Source organism: Andrena cerasifolii, chromosome 6, assembly GCF_050908995.1.
Source record: "Andrena cerasifolii isolate SP2316 chromosome 6, iyAndCera1_principal, whole genome shotgun sequence".
In the NCBI taxonomy this organism is placed as follows: Eukaryota; Metazoa; Arthropoda; class Insecta; order Hymenoptera; family Andrenidae; genus Andrena; species Andrena cerasifolii.
The window spans coordinates 1,976,005-1,999,290 of NC_135123.1; the positions used below are offsets into that span (position 1 = coordinate 1,976,005).

The following is a 23,286-nucleotide window of genomic DNA, read 5'->3' on the forward strand; positions in this document are numbered from 1 at the left end:
CCTCGGAAACGTTGGACACAGTTGTAACTGATTTCAAATAAATACCAACATATTTATATGTACAGTGAATCAGGAAAGCATTCGAACGCTCGCTATTCAAACTGTAAACAACAAAACTGTACATGCTAAACTTAAGTTCCGAATGTAGTCTTGTAACTAATATACCTAAGACACTCTTATTCCGTTATTATAAATACCAAATATATTTTTAATATATTTTTAATATATTTTTAATATATTTTTAATATATTTTTAATATATTTATAATACATTTTTAATATATTTTTAATATATGTGGTTCGGATGTAGGTCTGAGGAAAAGCCAACTCAGAAATGAATACTAAAAATTTACGTCCTGCTGTAAAGTACTGCGGTGGTTCCGTGATGTTGTGGGGATGTGTGGTTGCAATCTGGTAATCTCATTTTCACGGATGGTATTTTAGATGAACATAAATTTTTAAATATTTTTAAAAAACAATTTAGAAGAAAGTGCAACCAAATTGGGGTTATTGGAAAATTTTTACCGCAAGCATACGCGGTCAAAATAACGCGGTTACATACGTTCAGAATTATTGTGCAAGAATGATTATTGTATGATACACCGCATGGGTTACATACACCCGCATAAAGTCTGGAAATTAACTTCATCGAATATTTGTGGGCGGAAATCGACAAGGAATTAAAAAAGTACGACATAACCTCGAAATACGTAGTGAAACAAAAGATTTTAGAGATATGGAATTCTATCGAATCTAAAATACTTGAGAAACTAGTGCACAGCATACGACGTCTAAAATTGGAGCCAAAGGTGGCCTAAATAAATATTAATATAAAATAAGGTGTGTATAATTAATGCCGTTTGAATATTTTTGTGACCCTGTTTCGGTACATCTATGCAATAAATGTTTCATAACTTCTACAAATATTATTCGATACATTTCAAATTTGGTATATATGTTTTTATTGTTTACAGTTTTAATAGCGAGCGTTCGAATATTATCGTGGTGATTCACTGTATATCTCGAAAACTAAGGTCGAGCGACAGTTCTATGTATAGGAAAAAGTTGTTGAGCATGTTGAGTTTTAAAATATACATAGTTATTTCAATTTCAGCAAAATCGGTGAAGTGTACTCATTTATACACAATTACACTGTCCAACAAAATTGATTTTTTTTCTGTTCTGTAACATTCAATAGCCGTTTCTTATAGATTTTTGTGCGCTGAAAACGAATCCATAAACCGTTTACCGCCATCATCCTCAGTTTTCGAGAAATTCGATTTTGAAAAAAAACTGCAAATTTTCAAATTTGAACAACTTTTGTGTTCAAACAATAATAGTTATTCGGTTGAACGGTCTATCAAATTATTCTATGAGCCCTCGTGAACACAACGATATAAGTTATTATTGAAGTATAAGCATTTAAATAAGTTTAAACAACGATCAAAGGAAAAAGAACACCCGAAATGCGCCAATTTTTGCAGATATCTTGCTATATATTTTCAAAACTAAGGGTCTAGGAGAAAATCTGACTACTCCACGCGATGCAGCAGACATTTTTCCTTCGGAAACCACAAACAGAAGTGGTAAAACACACTTTGTTTTCACTACAGAAACGAAAGAGTTTGGCAAAACGTGCGGCGAGGACAGTGGTACTCACGCGCGTTTAGCGATTGTGTGACGTCTGAGCGGCAGTGTATCGCGCGCCGCCGTTGACTACCACTGTCGACGCCGCACGTTTGGCCAAACTATTTCGCCTCTGTATTGAAAACAAAATGTGTCTTACCACTTCTGTTGATGCTTTCCGAAGGAAAAATGTCTGCCGCGTCGCGTGGAGTAGTCAGATTTTCACCTAGACCCTTAGTTTTTAAAATATACAGAAAAATCTGCAAAAATTGGTGCATTTCGGGTGTTCTTTTCACTTTGATCGTTGTTTAAACATATTTAAATTATCATAATGCACCAATAACTTATATCGCTGTATTCGGGAGGGTTTATAGAATAATTTGACGCAACAGGCAACCGAATAACTCTTACTGTTTCGACACAAAAGATGTTCAAATTTGAAAATTTGCAGTTTTTTTCAAAATCGAATTTCTCAAAAACTGAAGGTGATGGCGACAAACGGTTTGCGGATTCGTTTTCAGCGCACAAAAATCTATAAGAAACGGCTATTGAATCTTGCAGACCAAAATATCTGTTGGACAGTGTTATGTTTGTTTTCATTCTTCTAGTTACTTCCTTGAAATAAGAAAACTGGTACGGACTATTGTGTGTGCTGAAGGTCGCGGCATGCCTGATCCTTAAGGCTGACTTAAGTGTATTGCTTTCTTGTACATTTGAATATTTGTTTTTAGTAAATTATCTCGTGTAGTTTGTTGGGAAATTGTTTGGAAAAGTGTAGGGTAGGGTGGGGCTAGAAGTCCGGCGGGTAAAAAGTCCCAAATTCAAATTCTCTATTCCTAAACAATGTATTAAATTTTGCAGTATACTATGTAAAAGGCGAGAAGAAACAGAGGTGACTACAGAGTCGCCAGTCGCTCATTGACGTTCGTGCGAATTACACGACGCCTTCTTTATTTTATGTATCGAAAACTAAAAGAAATACGTCGTCTTTATTGTTTTATACGAAGTACACCACGGTTTAAAAGCGTATCAGCCAAGTACGTAAAGATTGTATGTTCCTTTAGTAATGTTTAGTACATGATATTGTTTATTGGTGAATGATAATATTCTCTAACGTATATATCGCAGAAACTATAGAGGTATATTGGGGCAAAAACTCCCTCAGACTGAAAATATATATTTTATTGTTTTCATAATAAGATGGCCAAAGTATAAATAAATGATCCCAAAGTCTTTAAATAGTGTTTTTGTTTTAGTTGAGCAATTTTTTGTAGTTTTTAGTTCAAAGTAAACCTGTGACTCATATTTTAATTTTTTTATTAAAGAAGTTATGCTTTCCTTTCAGTATTATATACCAAAAAATTGGTTTAATAAATATTTGTTGATTTGAAAAGAGTTTTTTACTTATTTAGTTTAATATTACACAAAAAGACATTAGGGACTTTTTGCCCCGTGCAGAAGTCCATTTTGCATTGACAAACATTTTGTGGTACACCTCAATAGAAAATAACAATATCAACAAACGAACTTCGTGAACGTAAAGCATAATAGTTATAGTTTATACAAAATAACACCAGATATCTCCAGATTGTTATTACTAAATTTTACATAGGTTTATATGAAAAACGAGACTCTCAGCCCCACCCTACCCTACTATATTTTTGGACGTGCTTGTTAGTTTACCTTCGTATGTCCGATAACTATTTCTGATTACCTTTCTACCGAGGCAATGCATAAACGAATCATAAACAAATGGTGTGAAATTTCTTGCTTTGCATACTGAATGCAACAGTGACTGTTAACCTACACAAAGAAGCTGTTTAAAGAAAACGTTAAGTTTACTTTTTCAGTGCCTCGAGAGTGTTCTGCACAGTGCATCACAAGTGTGGAAACACCCCCCTACACATTCTCACAGATCAGAGGAATTATTTTAAAAAAAAAAAAAAAACAGCGATTATAACATAATAACAGAACGGAATAAGAATGTCGCGAGTAGCCAGAAATACACAGGGAAGAACGAGCGGTTAAAGCGGTATTGCGAAAGAACTACCGAACATTTAGGAATATTCGAGGAATGGTGATAGTCGCAACGTGGTTTCGAGTATGCGATACCATACCCCCACCTCTCGACGAAAACTTAAAAATGCCGCCGCAGCGCAACCCGAATCGATATTCGTCGGTATAGTCACGTGGTGCGGAGTCGAGCGCCGCGAGCCAATCGGGGTTCCGCTAGAGCAAGGTTCGCTCCGCCTGCATCACAAAGCGACGACACGACATCTGACTTCAGGCAACTGGAACAACAGTTCGCGGCTGGCAGCGCACCGGTTCACGTTACGGCGATGTGTTGTTTCGAAGCCTGTTACGCGAGTGCAGTTCTATGGCACGTTTGATCGTTCCGAGAGAGAACGATATCAGTGTATGGAAGCGAGTCGACGTGGTGCCCGGCACGGTTCGTTCGGTGTTCCGTCTTTGTCCAAGAAGAACGTGACGGCGGTGCGAGCGCGAGTATCGCGTCTAAAAAGAGGTGATCAGCGTGTGGCAGGGAGGAAGACAGTAGATAAAGAACCGACCGTGCGTGGCGAGCGAGAAAGAGATCGGAACAGCGAGAGGAAGAGGTGGGACGGCACAAGCAGGGAAAAAAACGTAGTCGGACACAGGCACGCACGCAGGCACGCACGCACGCACGCGCGCGCGCGCGTGTGTATGCGCCTCTGTAGATGAATACGTACACATATTTGTACGCATGTAGAAAGAGACGAAGAAGAGAAGGGCGGTGCGAGGCTGGTTGAAGGTGGGCGGGTGGGGAGGATACGAGGAAGTGAGTAAGTGAGTGAGCGAGTAGGGGAGACCGCGGGGGGAAGACAAAGAGAGAAGGAGAGAACGAAACGCGTGGAAGAAGGGAAACACGAATTAAACAGTACGATGGTGTTACATGTGCTGCGCGATGTTTCGTGGACAGTAGTAAGAACTGTGTGGTGCCGAGGGACTCGTGAGACATAAAACCCTTGGCTTTCGTGTAACATGTGTATAAATATATGATCGTTTCGTTAGCTACGGCGGACCGTCGATCAGCGACAATACTGTTTCCCCGATGCACCGACGCGGCCGAGGCGATCGAGCCAAGACAAAGCCGATCGAGCCGATCCAGCGATTTTGAATTAACATTCGCACGGAGGAACACGGTCGGCCGAGGCGTCTGTCGCGTACGGTTGGCAACGTTCGGGTAACAATAACAGTACACGAGCATGGAGAGATAGAGGCGCAGGGAGACGAGAAACACCAGAAGCCAAGACGGGTTTCCGAGCAGGTAGAGTAGAAAGGGGACGAAATAATAAGTAAATTTCGCAAAGGTGAAAAGAAAACGTGTATATGTGCGTGTATGTGCATATATATAGAGACACAGCGAGCAAGATGGAGGAAAGTCATCTGTTGATGACGGAACTTCCGGCATTGACGCCGAATCGTGGTAGAACGTTGCTTCACCGCTCGGGGCATTATTATCAATTGCACCAGCCGCATCTGGCCATACCAACGCCGCAGAGCCAGGCGATTCTTTACAACCCGAACAGCGCACCGCATTACACTAGCGGTGCGGCGGGTTTGCCGGCATACGTGCAAGGTCTATCGCTGAGGCAGCAGTCCCAAGCAGCCCAGGACACCGCCGCGGCCACCACGCACATCTCGTGCCTCTACCCTGAAATATTGGCGCTGATTTTCAGTTATCTGGAGGTCAGGGACAAAGGACGCGCGGCACAAGTGTGTACCGCGTGGAGGGACGCGGCGTATCATCGGTCGGTCTGGCGAGGAGTGGAGGCGAAGCTACATCTGAGGAAGCAGGCACCGGCGTTATTCGCCAGTTTGGTGAAGAGGGGGGTGAAGAGGGTTCAGGTGCTGTCCTTACGAAGGGGCCTCGGTGACGTTTTGAAAGGCGTGCCAAACTTGGAGTCGCTGAACCTCTCCGGCTGCTATAACGTTAACGATATAGCCCTGATGAAAGCTTTCTCGCAGGAATACATCACGCTGACGGAATTGAACCTCTCGCTGTGCAAACAAGTCTCGGACATTTCCCTCAGCTGGATAGCGAAGTATTTACAAAATCTCGAGCACTTGGAGCTCGGCGGTTGTCGCAACATCACGAACGACGGCCTCCTCTGTATATCGTGGTATCTTAAGAAGCTGAAGAGGCTCGACTTGCGGAGCTGCTGGCAAGTGTGTAACGACGGTATCGCCTATCTGGCCGGCATCCACCCGCAGACACCTGGCGCGAGTTTCTTGATGGAACAATTGGCCGGCATCGTTGACTTCGACACGGCTGGCGGAAACTTCGCGCTGGAATACTTAAGCCTCCAGGACTGTCAGCGTGTGACGGACGAGGCGCTCAGGCACATATCCACCGGCCTCTCCACCCTGAAGTCTATCAACCTCTCGTTCTGCGTGTGCATTGGCGACACCGGGGTGAAACACCTGGCGAAAATGTCTAGCTTGCGGGAGCTGAACCTTCGCTCGTGCGACAACATCTCGGACGTCGGTATGGCGTACCTCGCGGAGGGTGGCAGTAGAGTGTCCTCGCTGGACGTATCGTTCTGCGACAAGATCACCGACCAGGCCCTCGTTCACATTTCCCAGGGACTGTTCAACCTGAAGTCCCTCTCGCTGTCCGCCTGCCAAATCAGCGACGAGGGCATCTGCAAGATTGCGCAAACCTTGCACGACTTGGAGACTCTGAACATTGGTCAGTGCAGTAGGTTGACGGACAAAGGGCTTCACACGATCGCCGACAGCATGAAGCACCTGAAATGCATCGATCTTTACGGATGCACCAGGATAAGTGCCAGCGGACTCGAGAGGATTATGAAGCTGCCGCAGCTGAGTACGTTGAATCTTGGTCTTTGGCACGTGCGGTGATGGCTTTTTGTAAACGGTAGCCAGGATCTCTGTCCTATAATCGTACGAACGACGAAGGTGTTTCCCGAATGCTTGTGGAAGCTCGCCGGATGCTTGACTGATCGTTTCTCGTAAATAAATATTCCGTCGTTGTCGACGTTTTTTTTCTCTCTCTTTTTTTTTAAATCACCGACGCAACAGAAGCGAAGCATCCTCCTCGTTCGGATGTTCCCCGCTCGCGATGCGGCCATGTAGCGTCTTCGTCTCGCGCGCTTCTAATTGCCATCGTCGTGTGTCAAGGAAGAGAGCTCTAGATCAAGTAGGTACCGTAGTTTCGATTCAACCTAGACGTTTCTTTCAATCTTCCCAACGTTCCGCTCGTCGTGTGCACTCATTACGGAGTAATCTAGAGCAATAACGAACGAAACGATGGCACACGTTTACCGTGCCATTATTTCGGGTGTCTCATTGATTTTCCCCCTCTCTGTTTCGTTTCTTTTACACGGACATCGTATCTTTTAGAATTTCAGCCAAAGACTGAACTAGACCCGCTGTCTAGTGTTTCCAATAGCGGAGTCCAAGCCACGAAACGGCTCTTTTAGGCGCTCAGAGTTGCGTTATGTGCACATACAGTCCTGTTGTAAATCTTTGCCTCTGACGAACGAACCGTCGTGACAATTTAGCCAAAGCATTGCCCCGTTATTTTCGATCATACGTGCACAAGTATTTTTCAATGTGTGTTTTTAATCGCGCGCGCGTTTGTGCGTGTGTGTGTGTGTGTGTGTGTGAGTGTTCGATGTATGTATACGTGCAGGCCGAGTGACCTAACTCTATCCCTTTAAATTACTTGCAAATTTCGATTACAGCGATCAATAATTTTCGAATTACGGGGGTAAACAAAAAAAATTAATTATTACATCGTGCGCCTGAATTTTTTTTTTCATGTAACAAACTGTTTACAGGTAATTTGAGGTGGTAGAGTTGGGTGACTCACCCTGTGTATATATGTATATGGTGTATTTGAATACATGTGCGTGCGAGCGTGTGTGTTTATGTGTGCGCGCGCGTGTGCGTGTACATAATACTTCTATGTTCACGCGCGTAACGGATACACACAGATACGGAACAGTCGGACGCGAAAGAATTTTGGCAGTTTCATTGATTCTCTTATTGATGCATTATTCGCGAAAGAATGAATTTATTCGTCTATTACTTAACGTTATGCAATTTACATTTGAGCGTCATTTTCGGATTATCTGTTTGTACAAACACGCTGTTAAGTTTTAGATGTAAAGCTTCTCTCAGTTTCTCTCATCGCAACAACTTCGTATTGATTAAAAAAAAGAAAATTTTCATTTTTATACGAAACCTACGAGCGACTATCTAACATTCTTTGATTCGTGTGCCTTTTATAATGATATATCGTTGAATTTGTTATTCGATCGAAGAACCTCTCCCGTCGATTTCGTAATTATTTTATACATTACACCAAAGAATGTAAAGGAGTGAATGAGCAAGGAGGGAAACAATGTGATGGTTGGATTTGTCTGCTTTCGACGTGATTCGATTACTTTAATGCGGCGTAATACATAGGCAGGATCGTGCTTGATTCGATTAGTAAAAAGCTTTCCACGATAAAGCATAAATTCAGACGTGGCATTGTAATCGGAGAGATGTTATCAGCTGTGTGATCTTGTAGGCACTAATTCTGGAGATGATCAATTTGGTTGTACGTTTCTCCCTTTTTTTCTAATTTTTTTTAATAGTAGAAGACATTTGTATTTTACATAAATTAGATTGGTACATTTATTTTTGTTGAAAACGTACAAGGATAAGCAAAAGGTGGAGGGAACGAGCGTGGGAAACTACAAAGACTAGTTGAGGCACGTTAACCGCCGAATTGTACACACCAAATTTTATCACTGGTTATTGTGGATGAATGAAACGATGGATTAAACAAATATCAGGGATAAATAGTAGAGTGGCATGTAAGATATAGATATAAAATAGCGCGAGATAGAACAATACGAAATCCTATTCAATGATAATTTCTTTGTGTCGGGTTTAAAGACTTAAATCGTCTCGCCAAGAGCAGAATACTGTGGAAACAACAATCTTCTTTGCTCTTTTTTTTTTTTATTAATTGGCATTGTGTAATATCGATGCTCTATTGATCATCAATGATGACTCTAACGTTAGAAATGGCACAGGAAAGTTTGTTGTTTCGTAATTCCGTCGCGATTGGAAAAAGACGATAATGTTTTTAAAACGATATTACGTTCTAGATAATTTTATTGTACAAATTTATTTCCCTTTCGCGGACTGTGGTTTATATTGTTCCTTTCGAGAAGCGTATAAGAAGCAATGCAATTTCTGACCATGAAGTTCACTTCGACCAAAAGGTATATTCGGTCCTTCGTTTCTATTTCTTGTTACGCGTTGTTTGCAACTGGATTCGCTTGTTTCATTAGACTCGTTTCACTATTTCCATGCGCACGAATGGAAGAAGTTTTCATACAGTTCAGTGTAATCTCTTCGTGTATATTTATTATTACGTTACGGTGCTAGTATGGATACCATTTTATGTTCAATCGCAATTTATACGAGGTTTTTTAATGGGAGCATTGTTGTGGTGTTTCGAATTTACTTGGCGACTCGTCTTTGCTTGTCTTTATCCAACCCAGGTGTAGTCTCTCCCTGTGGACCTCTCTGACGAAGAGAGTGTTTGGTCCGCCCAGTCTGCTCCCATGGAGCCCGGTTTCAATGACTGATTGTGAGCCGAGGTAGTTCGTATTGTGGCTGGCATGGTTATCGGATTTAATCATTAATCTAATCTTTTCGTCTGGGCTCTTTTTCAATACGAGCATTTCGTCTCTCTGGTGGTATTCTGAGTTGTCGCACTACTGAATTATCGTTTTGTGACACATACACCAATCGCTTTTAGCCTCTTACTCCGTTTTCCGTTCTCCGTCTACTGTCAAATTAACTGTGGCATTATTTCGGCCATTAATAGTACGTCTATGTATCGGTTCGTAAACATGGGTCTATTCAGGACTGTTTTACCCTGATCAGCTTTTGATTTTGGCGTTTAGGTGTATCGCTGTTCAAGGCGTGAAACCGAACTTCAAAGAAAGCAGCAGCGCAAAGTAGGGGAGACAGGGGCTAGTTGATATGTTCGTCGGTTTTCAATTTTTTTAATTTTTGTTTGAATTCATTCCTTAATAATATATATGCCAAAATATACTTTGGTATTTCCTATTTAATATGTAGTAAGCGGAAACTTGAGAAAGTATATACAAACTGAATGAAAAAATTTTATTTGGACGAAGGCAATTTACCCCACTGCGGGGCTAGTTGATACGTTCTTCAATTTTCAATTTTTTTAATTTTTGTTTGAATTAATTCCTTAATAACAAATATGCCAAAATATACTTTGGTCCTTCCTATTTAATACGTAGTAAACGAAAACTTGAGAAAGTACATACAAACTGAATGAAAAAATTTTATTTGGACGAAGGCAATTTACCCCACTGCGGGGCTAGTTGATACGTTCTTCAATTTTCAATTTTTTTAATTTTTGTTTGAATTAATTCCTTAATAACAAATATGCCAAAATATACTTTGGTCCTTCCTATTTAATACGTAGTAAACGAAAACTTGAGAAAGTACATACAAACTGAATGAAAAAATTTTATTTGAACGAAGGCAATTTACCTCACTGCGGGGCTAGTTGATACGTTCTTCGGTTTTCAATTTTTTTAATTTTTGTTTGAATTAATTCCTTAATAACAAATATGCCAAAATATACTTTGGTCCTTCCTATTTAATACGTAGTAAACGAAAACTTGAGAAAGTACATACAAACTGAATGAAAAAATTTTATTTGGACGAAGGCAATTTACCCCACTGCGGGGCTAGTTGATACGTTCTTCAATTTTCAATTTTTTTAATTTTTGTTTGAATTAATTCCTTAATAACAAATATGCCAAAATATACTTTGGTCCTTCCTATTTAATACGTAGTAAACGAAAACTTGAGAAAGTACATACAAACTGAATGAAAAAATTTTATTTGAACGAAGGCAATTTACCTCACTGCGGGGCTAGTTGATACGTTCTTCGGTTTTCAATTTTTTTAATTTTTGTTTGAATTAATTCCTTAATAATAAATATGCCAAAATATACTTTGGTCCTTCTTCTTTAATATACAGTAAACGAAAACTTGAGAAAATACATACAAAATGAATGAAAAAATTTTATTTGGACGAAGGCAATTTACCCCACTGCGGGGCTAGTTGATACGTTCTTCAGTTTTCATTTTTTTTCATTTTTGTTTGAATTAATTTCTTAATAACAATTATGCCAAAATATACTTTGGTCCTTCCTCTTTAATACATAGTAAACGAAAACTTGAGAAAGTACATACAAACTGAATGAAAAAATTTTATTTGGACGATCAATTTGGATGTATCAAAACTATTTACTGTTTCTCCATATAAGCGAAAACAGTTAAACAACGATTGTTAATATCAAAGTACACAGACGTACGCCGAATCGTAGTAAAGATTTGAACAACAAACTTCACATATCTCGCTGAAATGGAGATACATATATACGGTGTCGAGATAATTCGTCTGTATCAACTTGCCCCCTGCATCAACTAGCCCCGGTCTCCCCTATATGGTTTTACTTCAGCTAAAAATGCATTGCAACGAGATTTCAAACCTTCTTGTCGTATCGCAACTCTAGTAACAAAGCTCATAAAAATTCTTGACTATATATATAGCTACTACCTTTGCTCATAAAGCCCACCGTCGAAAGTCTTGCTTTCATGAATTTTTGGAAATACTTTCTTTCCCCCATCTAATCTTCTGTTCTGAATTTTTCCTGCGCATTAGTGTAATTGTTTTATAGACCTTACCATTCTGAATTTAGAACGAACGGTCTCAAATTTTAAACGTTCTGCCTTACCATTGTTCCAATATTCCACAGCTTTCCGTTTATAATCGAAAATTACCAATAATAAGAGTCTTTATACTTTTCGCCAATCAGTACTAATTTCGTCAAAATCAGAAGCAGAACAACACAGCAGAATAACCAAATGTTTCTTGTTCCGCAATAAACGCTGTATCTCCCACACTTCGCACGATGATATCAAACAAAATTTCCTTTACTTGTTGTTCGGCGCTATTTGCAGGAGTTCCTTGCAAAAAATTAGAATTGTCGTTCCATGTAGAAAAGGCTACTGACAATGAAGTAAGAACATTTGACAACAAGATTTGTACTAGTTTTTATACCACACCAAGTGTTACTTCTGACGAATTTTCAATGTACAGTAGCGGACGAAATAGTTACCACTTTTTCAATTTGTTTTATTTTTTTTAATTTTTTTTAACATCACCTTGGAGCTGTGGTATGTGTTTAATATTCTGATGGATAATTGAAAGCTGCATAAACCCAGTGAAAATTGAATTTACGTAACTAACAAAAAAATTTTATGACATTGGACGTGACAACACATTTTTGGGCCCCACAAAGGAGGTACCACTTTTGGTATTCTTTGAGGCCGTCCTAAAAGCAGAAGGTGCTGCCCTCACGAAATATCAAATTTTTTATTACTTTTCAAAAGTGGTAAATTTTTAACAGCTTTGAAAGAGTGTTGTGGTGTTTAATGTTATGTAAGGATTTTGTTTATCAGTTAAATAAATTCAACTTTAACTGGGTTTTATACAGTTGTCAATTCTCTATCAGAATATGTACATTGGGCAAATGCTACAATTTTGAGTTGATGTTTAAAAAATGGTAACTTTTTTGTCCGCTACTGTAAGAGCAAAAACGGTTTACAATCTTGACATATCTTTTTGTTGTGTGAAGGAGAACGCTGCAATTACGCAGTATCTTTTGTGACTAATTGCGAGGGTCAAACTAGGAAGAGTTACCGCAGCTAGAAAGAAGTACGTGTCCCTTATTTTTGCCTTCTCTGCGAACCTGCAAAGTTTCATCAGAATCGGAGGATGATACTTCGCGAAAGTTCCTTGTGAGTTCTGTTGATAACCCTAATCATCTTGTACATATCAGCCGTGACCTTGAACAATTTTATCATTCCATGCCGGCACACCTGATGCCGTGCTACGTCCCAATACGTGTACCATCATTTTTGCATCCACACTGCCAACCTGCAGACTTGCGGAAACCTATTCTACCTCTGCAGCCCCAGCAACAATTTGCCCTACCACCGGCTGGGTCCTGTTACCACAATTGCAATTCAAGTCTTTGCTCATAATTTTTTTCTATTTCCTCCCCTACCATTTTCTGTGGGAATAGCGTCGTATTTCACCCCGCCTAACCCAGACCTAACCCATACTATTCTTTCTTTCATGCAGCAGCTTATCCTCACCGATCTTTTCTGAATCTAAGCTCACGGCTCTATCTACCGCCAGGTCAGGGGAATAATCAACTTGGGCGGCGAGGGAAGTTCGAAGAACCTGACAGACTTGTAACATGTTAATATTCAGGGCGTGACATTCAACATTTGGGAGGTCTCCCAAATCGGGTTTTCACCGACCCAAGGATGGTGTTCGTTAAATCCACCCAAGTGTCGTCCCATAAACCACGCGCATAGTTACTGCAGGCCAACAAATTCTTTGCTACATTACTGTATTTTAACTGTTTTCGCTAACTTTAAAACATTATCGCGCGTTCCTTCAGTTAAACCTGCAACCTGCAACTTCGCTTCTGAGCTTCTTCACTCAGGAGCGCATTTTTCACCCATCTCACAAGGCAAGATCCCGAAGCTGAAAATTAAAAAAACTCTGAAACTTTGTGAATATGTAGGGAATTTCCTGGCAACTACAACGCAAGTTTTGTTTGCTGTCTAAATTCATTTTAAGGCAGTGTAAATTCATCCCTGAAAATCCGGTTATTTTCCGATTTTCTGTTATAACTTGTGAACTGTATATTTTTGTTTACCAAATGATAGATCTAATTTAAAGAAGTGACTTTTGTTTTTAAACTTTTCTCCTATCTCTAACAGTTCGCGAGTTATAACAGAAAATCGGAAAATAACTGAATTTTCAGGGGTTAATTTCACCCCCTTCGAGTGAATTTGGGCGGCAAAGAAAAATTGCGTTGTAATCAGGAGGAAATCCCCTACGTATTCAGAAAGTTTCAGAATTTTTTTAATTTTCGGCTTCGGGATCATCCCTTGTCAGTTTCTTGAACGTCGACTTCACCTGACGGTCATCTTCAGCGTCTTCCATCTGCACCATCCTTTCTGATACTTTAATGCTTAACATATGATTTTTAGTTATTTATATTCATACTGCGGAAATGGTGCTGTACATGCGGTAGAAAAAAAAGCAGTTCCACATAGTGTAACAATCTCGCATACTATATTAATAATGCAAGATGTAATCTTTATTTGATTCTTAGCATAATGTATGACCGTTAAGGTCTAGTATTTTCGTCCTTCTGAAGAAAATTGAATTCCATTACGATATTAACACCGCGATGTTGAATTATTGAATTGTTGAATTTTTAATGTTTTCTTATTTTATCTGATAAACTGTATTTTTGGTTGATGACTACACGTTGGGGTGGTGCTTATTTGACTCAATCTTGTTTTCATTTTTTATTCGCTCCTATAAGCAATGTGGTATTTATTTTATTTTTTCAGTTACATATTAGGGGGTGCTACCAGGCATTGAATTTTGTGTCTTTTAAGAAAAGAAAAATACAATTTCCTTCTCGGCGTATTATATTTTTCTAACACATTTATTTAATATTGGAATATTAGTATAAAGTGTGAACCAACATTTTTTAAAAATAGCCAATTCGTATTTATAAAAATTTAGTAGTAATGTTTACTAGCCAGAGTGGGGGGAGGGGTGGTAAAGGCATGTTGCCATGTAAGTACTTACTATTCTGGAGGGGGAATTCTTGATAATTCGTTTTAAGAAAAAATACAATTTTTTAAAAATATTAATAAGCGGGTGGCAACCTCTAAAACATTATGACATGTAATAAAAATATAACCAGTCACATTTTTCAGTGTATTCTCCGTGTCATATAAGAAGGAATCCGTTTCACGCATGTAGAATGAACTGATTGGCTCCGACGGAGCATTGGAGGGGGTACAGCCAATAGTAGCTTGTTCCGGCACCAATGAGCGCCAGCCAACATGCGCAGAACCGGTCTGACTCCTCGCTCGGCGGGTTCCTTCTTATATGAGAAGGAGATTAGACAACAAAATGTTAGGGTGCCCCAGTAATAGGGTATTTTAAGTTGTATTTTAAGCACCACCCTACAACACATGCATGTACAGTTGCTATAAAATACCGTATAGTAATTATTCTTCATTACATCTCGCCATCATTGTTTCGTTGAAAGATTATTTTATTTAAGTCTTGATTTGTTCTTGATACTTGGTGAATTTCTTTTTCACTCGCAATTCGTGAATTACTCTTATAGCTTCAGGCTGAAATATTTCATTTCTGATTAGTGATGGGCATACATTTTCCTGGATAGATCAGAAGTAGTCTCATCAGTGCACATTGAATCATTACAGAAGGTGATCGATTCGTTAAAATCCGTAGGTTTAATAGCTTTTCTGGTTTTCGAATGTACCAATTCCTCCCTTTGCGCCCTCGTTTCTTCTTCTTATTAATTAATTCGTGCCTCATAAATGTTTCCAAGAATTGCTTGTCGATTCCGACTTTCTACATACTCGGCTGACTTCGTCAAGATTCTGTTACACTATTGTTTACTGGCAGGATTTCATATCAACCCTTAACTGGTATACTGTTTTTTGGCAAACATGACTGGTCTACTGGGGTCGTGGCAGACCCCAAATAAAAAAGGACACAGAAATTTGCAAAGTCGACACTAGATCATCCTCTATGAATATTTTGTTCTTAGGTAATGTATAAAATAATAGTAACGTAGGAAGTTAAACTACTAACTATAAAATTAATTAGAAATTCAGTTGACAAACTTAGCCAACCAAAAATTTTTCAGCGAACTTTGCGTGCTTGGGGTCATGTGCTTGGGGTCATGTGCGACCCAGGATACCAGTTAAGGGTTAAAATCCGTTACTTTTATATAAAAAAATTAAAGATACACCAAATGACCGAACGGATCCAATTTTATTTCGAAAGTGATAAATTTTTTTCTCGATAATTACCACTGCAATACTTTACATCTCACATCAGTAACCCATTCGTGCAAGTTCACCATGACGAAATAACAAATGTATTAAGAATTAACATATGCCTGTATGGAGACTTATTCGAACCAGTTGCGTAGTTTTCATTTGAATCTGAAGTGCAATTTTTGTGAAATTTTCAGTTTCGGGATGCTTGTCGTATTTTTGCTGCGTTCGATGTTTAACAATAACAAATGTACCAATATTTCTCTGCCATTCTTGCCGCGTGTATTTTACTAGGCGATAAAGACAAGCGTAAAAGTACAATTCATTGCTGTTACCGAATATTGCTTTATGGGAGGAGTATGTTGACTCGCTCACTTAAAATCTGAACAACGCATTTCGAGATGTATTTTCTCGCACGCCTTGCCCCTACAGGCCAATTTTGTGCACGAAATATTCTCGAATTTCAAAATCCGCATTATACGCATCGTTCTTTTTTTTTTTTTCGTATCAGTACACCATACCACTACATACGCAGGACATTGCGTGCAGAAACTTGGCAAGCGTTCTTTATAATGTTCATCGATTCACTGTTCTCGTTGGGCGCTGATGCAGCGAAAAGTGATTGCGATTGTTAACTCCTTATAAATATACACCTTTACTGTTAATACAATTTGTTTGTAATTGTACGTACATATTCTTTTTGAATGTCGTAATTATATATTTTTTTATGAGACTTTTATGTAATTGTCTGGTATTTTTTAATACATTTCCCCTTTTTCTAACTGACGAAACTGATTTAATTGCAATAAAGCAAATAAAACAAGCGTTACTTACAGCGAACTTGAGTTTTACAAATGCGTCTGTGTTCAAATTCTCATTTCGTACTAGCGGTTCTTTTTTTTTCTTCTTCGAAAGCTAACGTGTAGTGTTTAGTGAGTGACCGCGAGAGACTTTGGAAAAGATTCTCTTTGACACCTTCGGATTTCACGTGAAAAATGACGGAGGAAAGATTTTTCAATTCTTCTCGAATTTGTACAGTTTTTGCAGTGCTGGGCATAATTTTCTTTCGATAATAAATAGGGGGAGTCCGGGAGAGTTGAGCCGCTTCAAATATCTGTGTTAAATTTCATGTAACAAAATGAAAACGGTAGTCCGCCTTAGCTGCGAGTCAGGAGAACGTGTTTCTTCGTGTTCAGAGTGAAATACAAAGTAAAAGCTCAATTGAAGTATATAAGATAATTATTGTAATGTCTAAAGTTCGTGGCTGCTTATTATAAACTAAAGTAAATTGTTGTTTTTTTTCGTTTGTTCCCGAGTTACTAGAGTGTGGTCAAATCTCCCCACATAGTGGATCGTGTCTCCCAGCGTTCGGGGAGAGATGCGCCAAACCTCGTTTTTTATAAAATTTAATTTAGCGCTTACATTTATTAGCTTATTGAAATGATACAGCCCTCGAATTATAGTCTGATAGCAAGGCTTTACTGTGACATAAATATAAAATCGATGCATCTCGTACCCTAGATTTCATGGGCCTTCAAGCAGGGCCGGCGGAACCCATTATGCGGGTAATGCGCCGCTTAAGGGCGCCAGCCGAAGTGGGCGCTAAAAACTATATCGCAGACTTAATAATAAAGGAATCCAACTCCCATATAAACAAAATGTGAATGTATTTTTTTTTTATTGTAGCTCGTAAAGGCAAAAGATATTAAATAGAAAACAGGTGCAAAAATTTAGGGGTGCCAAAAATTTTCTTGCATAAGGGCGCCAACCATCCTAGCGCCGGCCCTGCCTTCAAGTAAAAGGGGGGATTCAACTCTCCCGGACTCCTCCTAAAGTTTATTTCAATGATACAAGCGGGGTAAAAATAGTGCGCCTAAAAAAACGCGCATTGTAGGTGCATATAACAATTAAGAAAAATCACTTAGAATCTAGAATACAAAACACTGAGAGTACAACGGAATTTAAAGAAATAGGTACGCTGAGGCATTCCAAAGTACATAAGTAGTTGCATACCGCATAAATAGTATTTTAGAAATTAATATTCTGGTTATTATTATTATTGTTGAATTTAAAACATTACTTTAATTATACATCAACAGGTATTCAAAAAATAATACTAATAAATAATGAAAAATTATATGAATAATTTAGGTACACTAAGCCATCGCCAATAACGAAGAATTATTATTGGAATAATTATAAAAGATAAGTATTCATTCGAAATAATTGGAGCACCACCCAACTCTGCTACTTTTTGCGGCACTTACCTAAAGAGCTTCTGGAGTCTGGACAGAGGATGTTCCATGGAAATCGATCAGACTCTATCATGAAAGCAGCTTCAGATCCAAAAGTAATACGTATAAGGAAAAAATTAATGGTACAACAAATGCTGCAACTTCCTATGCTACCATTATTTGTATATATGCAGGTATATAATTAACAAGTGCAATTAAATTTTCCTTTTTCAATTTAACCTCATAAGGAAGTATTGGAGTGCTTTTGAGGAAAGTTTATTGTTGATTGGTAGAGTATTATTTTCGTCTTTCAAACAGTGCTTTATTTATGCTTCAGTAATTTTCCAGATATAAAATTTGAAATATTTTTATAAATAATAATACATTAATACTTTTACACAGCGAATTACGATTACAATTTATTTTATGCAAAAGAAAAGATAAATATGCAGTTGCACGTATCAAGTGTAAACCGTGCTAAATTATTTTCTCCCAATTTTTATTATCTTCGTTTAGAAATGATTTAAATATCGGCTTGGTTTCTAGATTCACCCTGCAGACGAATTAAGCAACGAAAGGTCATATTTAAGTAAATTTTAGGGGAGACTGTTGTGCTATGGAACACTTTTTACATTTTACTTTTTTTTTTATTTGGTGGTTAGAATATTTTTTCATTAAAAAGTGATGATGATGATTATTGAATATTCCTATAGAACGTTCTGTAATTATTTGTTGTGTTTTACAGTGATATTGAAAGTTAAAAATTGTAATGTCAGTGCCATGTAAAATGTTCCATGGTGCAACATGGTCATGTACCATGGAACATAACCTCTTGTACTTTCGAACACTGTCAAATTTTGGTTTATAATCAAAAGTTGCGCTTCCTGAGTTCCGGAATTTTGCCAGGAGCCTAGACAAAGTGGTTAATTTAACATTATACTTTGCATGCTTCCCTAATTGATATTTTAGTCGCTGGAGGAGCCATAAGTGCCTGAACAGCGTTTCTCAAAACATCTGGATCAATTGCAGCCCTCTTAACACCCTGTTTACCTCGTGGCATGATTATTAAAAAAAAAAAAAAAAAAAAAAAAAAAAAAAAATGGCATCGTGTACCTTGGACCATGTTCCATGCTGTGTGTTCCAAGGTACAAGAGGGTGCACATTTGTACCAATATGTCTGCAAAATTTAGAAAATTTAAGAATTTCAGAATTTTTAAAATTTAGAAAAAAATTTAGAATTAAATTTTTCACTAAAACTATTGGAGTAAGCATGTTTATTTACTCACCAGGACATGTAGAGTACAATGTATGCAATAACTGGTCACAGTTACAATTTAATGGCCTTATTAAATAATAAAATTACAGAAACGAAAAATTTACTTCTGTCGCTTAAAAATTTGTTTATTTCACTAGACACACGTGTTGCACCACAGACAAATAGAACTTCCTTTAGAGTAACCTAGCGGCACTCTCTACAACCTGTGATGAGTTTCAACTGTTTATACAGCACCACTATCCAGTAGACAATGTTTCAAGGTACACTATACCCGAGGTACAACAGTCTCCCCTATATGAAACAAAGTGATGTTCTGCAGTTTAGACAGGGTTCTCTGGCGTGTTACAGCTAAAAGTTGAATTCGAGAAAACGTTTTTCGCGAGCCTTCTTGGAGACTTACGGGGTATCCGTTGTGCATTAGGTATATCTGAAGCGGTTGCATTTTGTACTCAAGAAAAAAAAAGAAGAAAAACGGTGATGACTGCAATAAAAGCAATACGATTTAAAGTTTGGCAGTGCTAGTGGCTAAAACATAAATTTTACAAGTATGTGTTATAATGATTTGGTTTTAATTGATTCAAGTGGAGACAAATATATGTACAGAAGTGTAAGATATTATTTTAAGATGTTGAAGTAATTAAATAACTGGAGATGTTTGGAAATTTAGGGCTAGCCTAATGACTTTTCAATAACTAAAAAATCTTTCAGCTCATTGTTTTAATTTCAGTTGCCTGAACATTCCAATTATCTTCAACCCTGCCACGAGACGAGAGGAAATACACATATTAACAAGTGCCTTATATTTCTCACAGAATTAATGAAGTGAAAGCGCGAGTGGGTCGAAAAACAGCCGAGGCAGGTAGCAGGATTAAATTATTCTAACAGACTGATTTTTTTGAGCATTCAAAGTATTTAAATAATAAATCCAGTTTATTCGAGCTCGGAATATTTGTTCCAGTTATGTGGCTTACTTGTTTTTACTATACATATACTTTACAGCTTTAAGACATTTTTCACACGACGATACGTGTATCGCAAATCACGTATGCGATACGCGTCCGACAATGATTACTCATGCGATGCAGTATCCGACTATTTCGTAGCTATAGTCGCATTAACGAAAGAAGGCACCTGGGCGGCCCGTAGACCGGCGCGCGTGGCTCGGGAGAGGCCCAATGCCCGCTCCGCACTTCGTGCGGCGTTGCCACGTTGTGTAGCAGATCGGACGTCTCTTTCTATCTTCAAGCGCAACTGTGTCTCTCTCACTCGCTCGATAAAACAGATTCCTTCATCTGCAAGTCACTCCACGCCAAATCGATCACATTTTTAGAGACTTTGATCTGAATACAATATGTATTTTGTGAATCACGTGAAATTATGGAAAGGTTTGAGTCATTGTTTAACAGGTTCTGAACTTGGTTACAAAATATAGAGTTAATGAAATTCTTCATCGGTTAATAACAGCTCATGCTGACGTTAATTTTTAAAATTACATTCTCGAAAGCAGAATATTTCGTACGTGAAATTTGCAAAATAAAACTTTGGTTATAATCTTCAAAATTACAAAATTAATTTTTCAATATAAAAAAGAGTATTAGAATAGCCCGCACTTTCTAGATTAAAATGAAAAAAGAATGAATTCAATACGATAAAGAGTTTCCGATATAAAAATTCACAAATACAGCTCGGTTTCATGAAAATACGCAAAAATTGAACAAATTCAAAACTAGCAAAGCGATGACTGAAATCCCTTCCTACAGGGTCATCCGTTAAAACTGCAACCTACGCGCGCACGAACAGACGAAAATGGCAACAGCGCCTCACGAACGCATTCCACTACAACCATGCACCATCCCGGCGGTCGGAGGGCTGCCAGCGAACGCTGGACAGCAGTGATGCCCGAGCTTCGAAAAATTTAGGACGGTCTCTTTCAAATTAACGTCGCAAAGAGTTATTTGAAATTTCCAGGCCCGGGTTGAAGAATTTGGGGCATTTTTCGTATAACTTTTGAAATATAAAAGATATCGGAATGCAATTTGCGCCGAAAAATGAGGAAAAATTATTCCCTCTTAATGATGGATAATTTAAAATATTTTACGTTTACTTCATTTTTCTTTTATCAATTTCTTAACCATAATTGTTATGAAAAGCTTTTGCAAACCGTTTATTTAATACTGTATTTAATGCTCTTTTTAAAATTCATGGTGTTGATAAACAGTAGGCTAATTGTTTCTGTATCATTACTTTCATAAATTGAGAAATTAAATTTTTATTAAATTATGTGTTAGTTTTGCAAACCTCAAAATCTATTCTGATTTTCTTTTTTATAATTTTATCCTTAATGCAGTGCATACCTAGATCAGACGTAAGGGGTAACTAATGGGACGTGTCTTCGATTGTAGCGGTGTTTGAATTTTTTTCTACAATTTTTGGGTCTGAATGTTTTAACCTTTTAGCTACTCAACGCAGCGCCTATACCGGCTTCCGTTAATGTCATTTTTTGGAACGATGCGTCGTTATTGTGGCTTTTACACGCAGGTGGTGAAAAATCTATCCGCACAGGGGTATAGCGCCGCGGTCAACCCTGTCGTAGCTAACATTTTTTAAATTAAGACGGGTACGAAACCAGTCGACATTGTTTTCAAACCTCATTAAAGTGATCTGGGGTGCGAGTGGTAAACCGATCATAAAAGGGTAGCGCGCGGCTCGCTTGCCTGGGCCGAGAAATTCCGCCCAGCTCTTTGCGACGTTAATTTGAAAGAGACCATTCTAAAATTTTCGAAGCTCGGGCATCACTGCTGTCCAGCGGTCGCTGGCAGCCCTCCCAACGCAGGGCCGGTGAATGGTTGTAGTGGAATGCGTCCGTGAGGCGGTGTTGCCATTTCGTCTGTTCGCGCGCGCGTAGGTTGCAGTTTTAATGGATGATCCTGTATATAATATTTCAGTTTGAACAAAATCCCTGACATCGAATAAGAATCCTATTAGCCTGTATTCCTCGACTTGTCCGCTATTCATTCTGCATGGCGCGTGCCGCAAGAGCCAATAAGATTCGACACTCTGTCAAATCTCTGTGAGAAGGACATTGGGTTCATATATATGCACCCGACAAGGACAACGATTACTCTAGGCCCACAGCTAAGTACTCGAAGATCATTGGCCAAGGCGTAGGGAGCCGCGTAGGGGAAGCACCAATCGCGAGCCTGGAGTAGCGGCAACGTCGCAAATTCTGGCCCCGGTCCCAAGGTGCCTTCTTTCGTTAATTCGACTATAGGTGTCAATCATTTGTTTTAATAATATCTTTTTGTCTGCGAAACATACGTTTTTTAACGAAGGCATTATTCAGGCATTTGCTCTTTTTATTTTATTGGTATAATCACTTTTATCCCACAGTGATGGAAAATTTTGTATTACCATAATAAATTTATCATTATCGAGCATAGCACTTTCCGTGCTGAATAGTTCTATGTTCACAAATTGTGATGAGTGAACTGAGCAATACTGCAGCTGATTTGTTTCTATGTTTCTCGTCAGTCGCCTGGATGCAAAGGAAGTCATCGGCGGCCGACCGACCGAGGATACCGAAAATCAGTATCGCAATATTGTATCTCACGAGAATCGCGGTCTCAACGCGTCTAATAGGCTAGGTAAGTATCGCGGAGGGCGCCGCCTCGCGGTCACTTTTTTGAAAAGTGGGATGATTAATCGAATGTTAGACATGGTAAATATAGTAGGGAAAGGAAAGAGGGTGAAATTAGCGGAAGTTCTAAATGTTTGAAATTAGTTAAAGGATAAACTCCGTACGAAATTTAGTGGACGGCCACGCAACAAGGCGATGGCAATAACTTTATAAAATATTCGTAATAAAATCTTTCAATTTTAAGTATAACGTCCACTAAGAACTCTTCATTTCTGTATATCAGTATGTGCACATAGTCCTGACTGAAATAATAGTGTTTATTATAGCTGGTGCATAATTAAACAATTGTACAGAAATTGGAAAACCCTATGTAATGTTTACAGTGTACTTATTTATAATAGTTTTGAATTTTAAACAATACGTAATTACCTCAACTTTAACTTTATAAATATTTACATTATACTCGTAACCACGCACAACCCG

General features: G+C 38.6%; 2 protein-coding genes across 2 annotated transcripts in view; one reads left to right on the forward strand and one right to left on the reverse strand.

Moving 5' to 3' along the window:
• Window positions 1-23,286, reverse strand: part of Nop5 (nop5 ribonucleoprotein) — a 199,136-nt gene that overhangs the window by 128,214 nt on the left and 47,636 nt on the right. The gene's annotated exons all lie outside the window — the stretch shown is intronic.
• Ppa (F-box and leucine rich repeat protein partner of paired) lies at window positions 3,923-6,675 on the forward strand. Its single transcript, XM_076814094.1, has one exon. The coding sequence runs from the start codon at window positions 4,995-4,997 to the stop codon at window positions 6,528-6,530; it is 1,536 nt and encodes a 511-aa protein (XP_076670209.1). The 5' UTR covers window positions 3,923-4,994; the 3' UTR covers window positions 6,531-6,675.